This window comes from Olea europaea, chromosome 6 (assembly GCF_002742605.1).
Source record: "Olea europaea var. sylvestris chromosome 6, O_europaea_v1, whole genome shotgun sequence".
Lineage (NCBI taxonomy): Eukaryota > Viridiplantae > Streptophyta > Magnoliopsida > Lamiales > Oleaceae > Olea > Olea europaea.
This window is the reverse complement of record NC_036242.1, coordinates 12,103,360-12,114,504: the sequence shown is the minus strand read 5'-3', so window position 1 is coordinate 12,114,504 and position 11,145 is coordinate 12,103,360. Positions and strand designations below refer to the sequence as shown.

The window sequence follows — 11,145 nt, the reverse complement described above, 5'->3', positions numbered from 1 at the left end:
CCGGAGCCATAGTCATCAATTTCATTTTACATTTATGTATTTTGTGTACTTTTTATGCTATTTTGTTTAGCTTATTTTATTATAGATGACAACTGCTTTTAATTTTTGGACATCTTATGTTATTTTCGATAGAATTTACATGATATCACTTGTACCTATTGTTGTCTTCTTAATCTTGCATGACCTGGATCCTCACGTTCTTTTTGCTTATGCCAAAAGGGCGAAAATATAAACGTAAGATGATGTGCATACAAGTATAACAAATGTGATATGACTTGTATAAGATTTTGATATGCATATATGTGATATGCTTGATGTATATAGGAAAGGGAAAATATATGTATAAAAGATACGGGAATATATGAATCATATGTGATATCTAAGGTTTTTTTCCCTTATCAATGTGTTGCAAATCATCTTTGTTTGTCATAATCAAAAAGGAAGAAACTATTGACGTATGGTTGATTTCATGTTTTGATTATAACAAACAAATTTTATTTATCTCTAACAATCGAATTCGAGTCTTCATAGCTATTGTTGCATGGTTTATCAATTGGAGAGAAATAGATTGCTAGTAAAAAACTCGCAATTGACAATCAATAAAAATTGAGATAGAAGTCTAGTATTCAAGTCAAATCACTCGAATACAAGAACTTCAACAATCAAACATCAAAGATATTAGACTTAGATGTTTCAGATTCATATGTAAATGTAAAATGCTTAATCATTAGCAATGAATCGTTAAAAGCTCAAAGAATGAATTTTTATGTACGGAAAAAATTACTTCATAAAAACACATGCATAAAAATTATTTTTAAAGGTAAGTGTTTCAATTAGATATTCAAACTCTTAGCAATGTCAGTTACCTTGAAAAATAAAGTGAAAAAGTCCTTCAAAAGTCTACATTTTTAAAAACAATCAAAAAAGAAAATCTGGGAAAATCTGTCCAAGAAGACGCCCGATTCATCCAACTGTCACTTTTTTTAACCCTTCTAAATTCTTATGCACAACGGCTAGTTTGGTTGTTCAGTTCAGGATGCGGACGTCAGGACAAGTTGTTCGACTAGTTAGAAAGTTTGGCATTTTGACTGCTATAAATACCATTTCACTTTCCATTCATTGCATACTTTTGAGACCATTTCAATTGAGATATTCTTGAGCTAAATTAAATCAATTATATATTTTATTTATCTTTATCAATTCTCTTACTTTAAAAAACTTTTGATTGAATCAACCTTTGAAAATCATTCTTCTCATAAAAAATTTTCTCATCCAACACTTGAGCTTCATTTATTACTATTTATTAAAGTGTTAGCATATTTCTCTATTTATACTTAATTTTGATTTTATCATTTATTAAGATGGAAGTTTTAAATTGTAAAATCATTTTCTTTAAATTTGTGGTCATATTAAGGTTTCATAAAGCTTGATATTGAATGAAGATCAATGCTCTTTGTTTGTGAGTTGCCGGAAGCATTGTAAAGGTTTGGATTGCACCATAAGTCAATCAAATTTAGTGAAAAGACCTTGCTCGTGATGAAGAATTTGCTAACGGAGGATGTAGATCTTTGGTTGGGACCGAACATCCACAATTACTTCGTTTGCACACTTTCTTCTCTTTTACTTATTGCTTTTGTACTTGTGCAATTTTTGTTTAATTAACTTATTCATTCTCAACTTGCTTAAATTTGGATTAATCTTCAAAAAACTTTTAAAAATCAATTTACCCCGCTCTTGATTAGCTATTATTGGGCTTTTAGTTTCCGATAAGAGATGATATTTAACCTTGTGCCACTTGTCAAAATGCCATTGGATGTTAAACTTTAACTGATAAACCTGTCAACTGTAAAATATACTTACCATAGTTTGTACTTTCCTAATTCTTTGGTCTAATTTTCCAAAAGGTGGGGACACAATGTAAATAATATACGTTAATTTTTCACAAGTTCTTGTAAGAATTAGCTAGTGGGGATATCACCTACTCACTACCAAGTTTTTGCAGTCAACATTTGGATAATTTAATAATATTTTTGTTACTAATTTTTTCTGGAGGACAGATAAAAATAAGCACAAGCTTGAATCTATTGGACTTTTTACATACCTAACAATGTATCAAGTACAAAAAATTTGACACGCTTCTAAAAGGACCCCATTTTGTTGACTCTAGATGCCAAAATTTTGAGGTGAAGGAGGCCATATAGGAAAATAATCCATTTCAGGTTCAATTTCTGGCTCAAAATTTATCTCCTGGTGTAAACTTCTTGTGTGCTCTGTATTTGGCAGATTGTCACTACCATTTCCTCCAGTTAGTCCAAGTTCATTTTCCAAGTATCTTAACCACTCTTTGCATACATCTTCATTGTCTACTTTTTCCGCTGCATTTGAATTTTCATATTTATTTTGTTCCGAGTTAGTAGTCTGATAAGGATCCAAGGTATCCAACAAGTTCCAAAAGTCGATATCCCACTCTAAAGGGATTTCGATTTCTTCATCTGAAGTAGTCGACTCCTTTCTCTCCTCCGGCCTTGTAACAATATCCCCACTAACGTTACAGAAATTTGATGCATATGAAGACGTAGGAGAATCATAACTTGCAGTTTCTTTTGGTTCATCACTAGGATGTTTCGATATTACTTTTAGGATCTCGGTTTTCTCATTTGGCTTTTTGGCATCGGGTTCTTGAACAGTTTGATCTGTCGTTTCCATGATATGATCTTCATTTGATGTAACTGAACTTGATGGACTAGATGGAGAATCAGAATAATCCATTGGAGAACCACTGGCTTCAGTTTTCCTAGTTAATCTCTTCTTCAAGTGTGTATTCCACACATTTTTAATCTCATTATCAGTTCTTCCTGGCAAGTGAGAAGCAATCTTTGACCACCTACATGTTACAATTAAATAATTACTATAATCCAAGAAATTAAAGATAATCTATAATAAGTTAGTACGTACTCAAATTAATTAATTGCCAAGGAAATTAATATAAGTTAATAAGTTGCTGTCATACTTGTTTCCAAAAGAATTGTGCAGTCTGATTATGGTTTCCTCTTCGTCAGATGTGAAGTTTCCTCGTTTTACATCAGGTCTTAGGTAATTGATCCACCTCAAACGACAACTCTTCCCACAACGTGATAGTCCTGCAAAGATGAACACAAAAGCCAAAAAAATTTAAAAACATCACAAAAAAATAGAAGCGAAATTAGGTCTTGAAACTACTCGATATTCACGTGCTCTCGTGTACAATAGATCAAGAATAAACTGAATTTAACTTCGTCTGTCGCACTAGTAAATTCTAAATATTAACAGATGCCGCACCAAGATATATATGCACGACATGGAGAACGTGAAAAGGATCCCGAGCATAAGGAAAATCGATTTGTTGTCTTTTACCCAAAAAAAAAAAAAAAAAAAAAGGAAAACACATACAGCAAGATTCTAGACAGCTGGTGTAATAGACAAGATTTTGTAGGATAAACTTCATTTTCATGGAACTAACATAGGTACCAAACGACAGAAGCTTACCAGAAGTTGATTTTGTTCTGGTAACTTTGAAGACTAATAATTATTTCACTAACTTGTACGGTTGTACCGGTATTTTAAGCTAAAAATATAAACATGTACATTGAATCAGAAGAATATTATTCTGTTAAATTCATGAAATTTGTAAGAATAAGATTAAAACAGATAGGAGTAGACAAATTTCTGTTGAAACCAACCCGAGCCTCTGGCTTTATAAGTAACATAAACAAGAACACCAATAGAGAAAGAGAGAAAGATACCTGCTTCTTTAGGTAGCGAGCGCCAATTGTTATGTCCATGCTTCTGAATAAAACTCATAAGCCTCAAATCCTCCGCGGGGCTCCATGGTCCCTTCTTCACCTTGGTTTTATCGCAGCAAGGAGCACGACCTCTTCCCATTTCTTACCGGCCAATGAAAAATGTTAAGGATAATTAACAAATTACAGCTACCCTTTAATACTCTGTGTCTCCTTACATGGTGATTTCCTTATCACTTCAACTTCTGTCTATATATATAGGTTTATTAGACAGGAGACTGGCCAACCAGTACCATGCCATGGATATTTGCTAGGCAACAATATTAAAGAGGACAACTATGTCCTTGCTTGGTAATTAATAAACATATTAAATGGGAAAACAAAATACAATAATTCTTAAAAGGGAAAATCCATAATAAAGTTTAGCAACTAATAAAAACAGAAGAAAATCATATCATTGTTAATAATTTAATGTCAGCATTTGATTCCTAATTAATAACAATTGATTATTTGTATTGTTAGTCAACATGGCACTTAATTTCAACCGTCAGTTTGAGAAGATCTGGCCTCATTTACACTATGTTTCACATTAGTATACGTGAAAACTCATTTAAATTGAAATTAAACAAAGAAAGCTGTGTCAAGACAAGAATAAGTCACATCTAGCTGATACCTTTACATAAGACTAGTCTACATTGGACCAAGAGTACGCTTCGAGGATTAAAAAGCAAATTTAACTCTATTTCTCCAGCAAAGATGGTCGAAGAATGATAGAGATTTCCTAATCCTTGAAGCAACACATTTTTCTTGGTGATTATGAGATTAATAGTATTTACGAGAAACTTGGATTAAATTTTAAGGAATATATAATACATTCGTACTTTGATGTACACTATCAAAAAATAAAAAATAAAAAATATTTTAGAAATCATATACTATAAGGCAGCATGTTTCCACGCATGCATCGGCCAGTGTTGAACTGAAAAAATGTTGATATCTTATTGCAGGATGGCAGGGTGTTTTCAGCCTGGTGATACTGATACATTTAACATAAAAATAAGATAAATTAAGGTTACTCTCCATAACCTCTTAGATAGTTCGATTATGAGTCTTCAACTTGCAAACGTAAATATGAGTATCTCTAATCTACTTAAATCCGTAAACAAAAGCGTCAATATGGCTAAGTTGGAGTGCTGAATAGTCAAACCACTTCACATTTCCCTGCAATTCAATCAAAAGTGACATTTTTCTTTACGTTTACACTAATAGTTTCAATCATATTAGGACCCAATTAGAAATTTAGGTTGAGGGATTAGAATCTCAATTTTCAAGATTAAACACTCATAACCACACTACATAAAAGACTTCAAAGATCCCCGTTACATAAACAAATTTGCTTCGATAAGCCACCTCCCAACTGTGCTTAGTCATGTACAAACAAAAATGGTCTCGCGGAGCTAATTGACGAATAGCGCCACGAGCTTGGATTTTGACTAGAAAGCAGTCATAACGTCGTATTCCGGGAAATATTTGGTAGCATGGCCAACTAATTGTACTGTGTCAAAAAGAAAATAGCTACAAATAAATAATATCTTATTCATTAAGACAAGCAAGTGGAATGTTATGTGAAAACATGCCGTGCGCGTACACGGCTTCATTGGTTATTAATATATTTTATATGTTACTTTCTATCTCCCCCCTAAGTCTTGAGTTAGGGAAGCGAACAATTATTTCACTAACTTTGTCTTTACAATTTATGACTAAACAAGTCAATTAGAAAGCTTCATTACAAAATGGTGCATGTATGTATGTATGCATGACGTGCGGCTTATGTACAAGTAACCTAATGCCCCATGCCTTTCATCAATGATTTTCCAACACTTTGCTTTAAGCACACGGTTGTCTTTGAATTTCTTTGCCTTAAACACACTTTTTGTACATGGATTTTGTTTTTTTGGGAATAGGCTGAACGGTGTTTGGTAAACCTACTATAATTTATTAGACCATTTGGATGCATAATAGACATACCAACTTGGGTAAGCCATATACTCTATGCCAAGTCACTCGTGTGTTCTTCATTTTTCAAATCAATATAATTTGCTGAACTTGATTTTCAACTGGATAGTGTGGCCAAAAAATTTTGATTTCGTTCATATTCCTACATAAGGCTCTTGCATACTCGAACAAATTGTTGGAACTATGGTGGAGCCAATCGAGAAAACTCTAATAGTCAAGTCACTTATCTGTAAACGTGTATACTTGGGTGTGGAATGAACGGAAGACATGAGCCACAAGGACATGTACGAATACAGAGTTGTAGAGAGGAAACAATAAGCAAAGTTATAAGTTAAGGAGTATAAAATAACATTACCTTTATATGTTACTAAATGTGAGATTTTATAATTAAAATGATAAAGTAATTACCGTTGGATGAATATGTGTCCTCATCTCAAGGGCCGATAGGTGTCACTTATGCAATTCTAAATTCAGATGGCATTTAATCATTCTGAAAAATAACCACCTAAATGCCTAAATTTGATAACTGAAAAAAGTAGACTAACGAGTTGAATAAAAGGTATTTGTTGTAGAGAAGCCATGTCAATCAATCATATGACGGATCTCGTAAATGAGAAAAAGCTATGAACGATGCGTTCTGGAATTAAAGGCTCATCGCTTCAAAAAGGAGTTGCAATATATCATAACACCTTGCCTCGGCCATTAGGATTTGCCCCCAACATGACTCCTCGACTAGGGTGAAGGCTTCACTTCAACTACCTCTTTGATGGCCTCGATTAAGCTAAATAAGCAAGTGATGTCGATTATGGATCTGAAGTGGCTTGTTACTGACACGTGGTTAAAAATTAGTCTTATAGGATGAGACGTAGCATACCTCATCCTTCCCTCTTATTATAAAAAGTGTTTTTGATTGGAGACGAACAAATTTGTGAGAGGTTATTGTCAACCCAATATCAAAGAATACTTTGGTAGGTAGATTTTTTACCTTTACGGTTGGTAGGTTACTGTTGAAAGGACAAGTGAAAATGACTAGCTGAAGACGAAAAGGTACGCGGGAGAGCTTTGTCAAAAAATGCAATTCTAGATTAGCCGTCTGATGATTCAAAATGACCATCAAAAGATGCTATGCTTTTCAACACAGTAGCTGAGGAGAAAATTTTTTTTAACCTTAGTGTTTAGTTGTCCCAAATTCAACAATATCCCACCAAATTTATTGACAAAATGTGAATATTCTCTTTATGCTGACCGTCCAGATCAATGTTATTGAGATCGTATCCAGCTTCCTGAAGAATGCAATTGTACAAATATCAAGAAATTGAATAAGAATGTAGAATAAGGAAAACTAAAACAGACCAATAGTTAATGCACTCAACTAAAATGCTGTTGTGATAACACAGTTTGCAAGAGGCTGACTGTAGGAAATAACATATGGGGGGCTCTGTTTGTCATCCTTTAAAAATTTAAATTATTTGCTACACGATCATTCTCCACCACACATTCACACAATAAAATATTCTACACATAAACCAATAAAATTTCTTTACTTTTTAATCACACATTCTCCAAAAATACTATTCAATAACTCATTATTCCCAAATAAATTCTATCAAACAAGCCCTAGCAAAACTCATATTCAGCCACAAGCTTTCTCGTTTCTTTGCAGGTATATAAATACAAGCAGAGTATAAATAGATTATACCTCAACTCAGAGTAAGACCCGGGTGAATAACAAAGCAACCCGAATGTTGTGATCTTTGTAGTTTTGTGACTTATGTTACGCAAACCACTTGCCAGCATAATTAGCCTGCAATAAAATAAGCCCATAGGGCAACACAACCAAAAAATGCAACATGGAGAAGACAGTAGAAGCATACTGCTTACAGGTAACAAATAACCATGGTCCCATTATACAGCCGTGATTACGATTTTCATTAATTAGAAGTATCATCTCAAGCACAGTCCTTGTAAGAACAAAGAGAACATGAAGCTGCTTATAGGAAATAAGATTGTACGTCTAGAGGCAAATTTAAAAAATCTTGTGCTTTAGGCACAATTTTCCTGGGTTCTCAACAGGTATACAGAGTTTAAGTACTTCATTGCAAATTCCAAGCATCTAATAGAGCTATCTAAAGACCCCCACCCCTCAGAGCAAGGACCAGGTGAAGAACAGAGCCACCCTCAATGTTGTAATCTTTAGCAGTTTTGTCATCTGCAAGCTGTTTGCCAGCATAAATGAGCCTGCAATAAAAGAAATTTCCCATCACCACACTCAGAAAAATCTGTACCTTCCAAGTTTCAACCTACAATTATGACCCATGTAATCAAAGTAAAACAATGCTGTCTAGAGGCTATATCTCGAGAAAGCATGTCTATATGTTATAAAATGGCTGACAATAATGTTGGATCTAATTTCTCAAGGCCGGAGAAGATTTGCTTCAGTACAGTTGTTCCCCTAACAGCATAATAATTAAAAATCACATGGTCCCGTGTTACACTGATTTCTCCTGCAAATCATGGTCCTTCCCATGGCTCTGGCAACTCTACTACCACGATATCACTCTAACCATTTTGTCTCAACGGTTTCCTTTTTTTGTTCTGCTATTCGTAATGAATAGATATGCATGGTGCATGGACGAAGATCAAATTAATATTAATAACTTTAGTTTTCTCCTCATTAAAATTAAGATCAATTGAATGAATCCTTATGTCATTAAATTCAATCAAAAGCTCTCTCTTTTGATAGATCAAATGAAGTCAAATCTTTTATCACCACCTCATAACAAGTTAATTTTGGTCTACATACTCCTATTAGCTTGTTCTATTAAGATCAGGTAGGTGTTAACACCTAAATATCTTACTTTAGTTTAACATCAATTGACACCACATTACTTCCTGCCATATATATATATATATAGTTTTTTTTCCCCCCTCTATGTAACTGTACAACTATCTTTAACATCCTCATTCATGCAGCCCATAACATATTGTTTTTTCATTATTTAAATGTCTCAACACTCACTACAACAAAAGTTAGCTGCTGTTGTTATAACAGTTCTATAAAACTTTATGGTAGGTAGCTTACAATCACAAAATCCAGAAAACCTTTCCCATGTTGTCTACTCCGCTTAGACATGTGCATTATAACCTGCTCAAGTCCTAAACCTTAATTAAAATCAAACTTAAACCAAAGCTCTTTTAGATAACATGATCCAAAATTTTAATTCCCCCATTGTACTTGTTCCTTTGATGACTAAAGAACATCCCATATATCTTGTATTACTTTTGCTTAACTCAGAACCCTAGGATTTCAAAGTATTTCTTTAAAGTTCTAACTTATTATTTATTCTCCTCCCACTCCTATCAAGTAGAACTATATTATAAGCCAATGACATTTATCCTACATTATAAGCCAATGACATTTATCAAGGGACCTTAATCCTTATCTTGAATTTCCTAAGTTCATAAATGTCAAAAACAACATAATTAAGGCTTAGAGTATGACATTGATATAAGCCTATTTAAATGGGATATTCCTACTACTATATCCACTCATTCATACGTTTCTTAACACCAAAGTTCCTAATGAAAACTTTGTTTCTTCCTAGTTTCCACCAGAGCACTTGCCTAGTAGCTCTAGTTGCATTTTCTTGCTTTTTCCATATTCATTATCAAGTTAAAATTACCCACTAAAAATTAGGTTTTAAAAGGAACTGGAATTAGATCCATTTAGATTGCTGATGTTGATCATGAGTGCTGTTACTCATACCAAAAGAAAAAAGAATCAGCAATGTTGCAGCACTGTCGCCCGCGCTGGGAACCATTTGAGTATAAACATGAAGCTTATACAAGTTTAAGCTATGGGCACATATCACAACATGAGCATGTTCGTGGTGGTGAACAAGTGAGAAGCAATGGAAACAATGGGTGCCCTAACATAGAGTCAATTACAAAGCAAGCAGCAGCACTTAAGGTTATATAAATTACTACAGAAGGGGAAAAAAAATCTAGAGAGGTGTTACATAATCTTAATCCAAAGAATTTAAAAAGTTGAGTCGAAAATTGTATCACATGAACAAGTGACACTGGGTAGAAGCTCACCAGTTTAAAATGCAGCTAAAGCTGTTTTAGAAACAAACAAAATTGGCAGGCATAAGAAAGATGATTAAACAAAAGCTTATCACAAAACCTTTGTTGGACTGGTGGAATTCCTTCTTTCTCTTCAACCCGCTCCTTGATACGTTCAATAGTATCAGTTGGCTCAATATCGATTTCAATTTCTTTACCTGTTAGTGTCTTCACCTTGATCATAGTTCCTCCCCTAAGCCTCAGAACAAGATGAAGTGTTGATTCCTTTTGGATATTGTAATCTGCTAAGGTCCGGCCATCTTCCAACTGTTTACCCGCAAATATAAGCCTCTGTTGATCAGGAGGTATACCTTCTTTGTCCTAGTATTATTGTCATGCTAGCTTAAATTCGTAATAATTACCAAAATGAAGAAATTCAAAATCATTATCAAACATTTTAGTGAGTCAACACCACATTCGGTCCCAGATTATAAATAGCAACTGCAGGTTACTAAAATTTAGACAACACTTTCCAGCAGAAACAAGAGTATATAATGTAGATGATCACGATTATATAGAAATGAAAAACCAAAACCACTCATTACTTGTACATACACATATAAGGCCATGCTCAGAACATATATTTGAATTTATCAAAGTATTGTAATTTTCAAGTTCAATGAGCCAGAGAGATTCGAGTCACAACCAATTCAAACAACCTTTTTATAGTTCAGAGTAAATCGAATCAGTTTTCTGATATGGTCGAATTTAATAGAGAAGAATTAGAGAAGATAAAGTTATAGGAGAAGAAATAGAAAAAGAATTGGATTGAGATAAAGTAGAGAAGACGGTAGGAAATAATTGCATTCTTCAATTCCTCCTAAAATTAAAGAAACCTAGAACTATTTATAGTAGTTTTACAAGGCTAGAATAACAGTTAATGCTAGAAATCAGGAAAAGCACTATACCACTAAAAAAGCTACAGATAAGCACTGCATGGCTTATTAAATGGAACAAACAAACTGAATAAATAGAGCTCACTACCCCACGTGTTGACTTTAGAAGATAACAACAAATATGGGAATCATTTGCATGGCTGGCTTTGTGAATGTTGGACAAATACCTCCACGTTTCCACTCCCAGCCTCCACTTCATTTCCATTTTAATCTGGTGCCTTAACAAAGTTATTTGCATGGTGACATGTATCATTTTCACAGTGCCTTGAAATCAATGTAGTTTTAGAGGCAGAATTATCATTTTTCTTTCATTCTTCTATTCCACTGCC

At 33.7% G+C, this 11,145-nt stretch overlaps 2 protein-coding genes across 5 annotated transcripts in view; both read right to left on the bottom strand.

Annotated features, from left to right (window-relative positions):
- Positions 1-2,014: 2,014 nt before the first annotated feature.
- LOC111395856 (transcription factor MYB63) lies at positions 2,015-4,190 on the bottom strand. The gene is made up of 3 exons (XM_023022054.1): positions 3,783-4,190; positions 3,011-3,140; positions 2,015-2,884 (listed from the first exon to the last, which is right to left on the bottom strand). The coding sequence occupies exons 1-3, from the start codon at positions 3,919-3,921 to the stop codon at positions 2,164-2,166; spliced, it is 990 nt and encodes a 329-aa protein (XP_022877822.1). The 5' UTR covers positions 3,922-4,190; the 3' UTR covers positions 2,015-2,163.
- A 2,702-nt stretch (positions 4,191-6,892) lies between these two features.
- Positions 6,893-11,145, bottom strand: part of LOC111395855 (ubiquitin-NEDD8-like protein RUB2) — a 5,261-nt gene continuing 1,008 nt past the window's right edge. The window contains exons 2-4 of one of the 4 annotated variants that reach the window (XM_023022050.1): positions 9,982-10,187; positions 7,495-7,599; positions 6,893-7,078 (exon numbers count right to left, since the gene is read on the bottom strand). In XM_023022050.1, the coding sequence (XP_022877818.1) occupies positions 7,006-7,078; positions 7,495-7,599; positions 9,982-10,187 (384 nt within the window). In that variant the 3' untranslated portion in view covers positions 6,893-7,005. Of the gene's footprint in view, positions 7,079-7,494; positions 7,600-7,653; positions 8,034-9,981; positions 10,242-11,145 lie in introns of those variants that run through there. The other 3 variants (XM_023022049.1, XM_023022051.1, XM_023022052.1) reach the window with 3 other exon arrangements.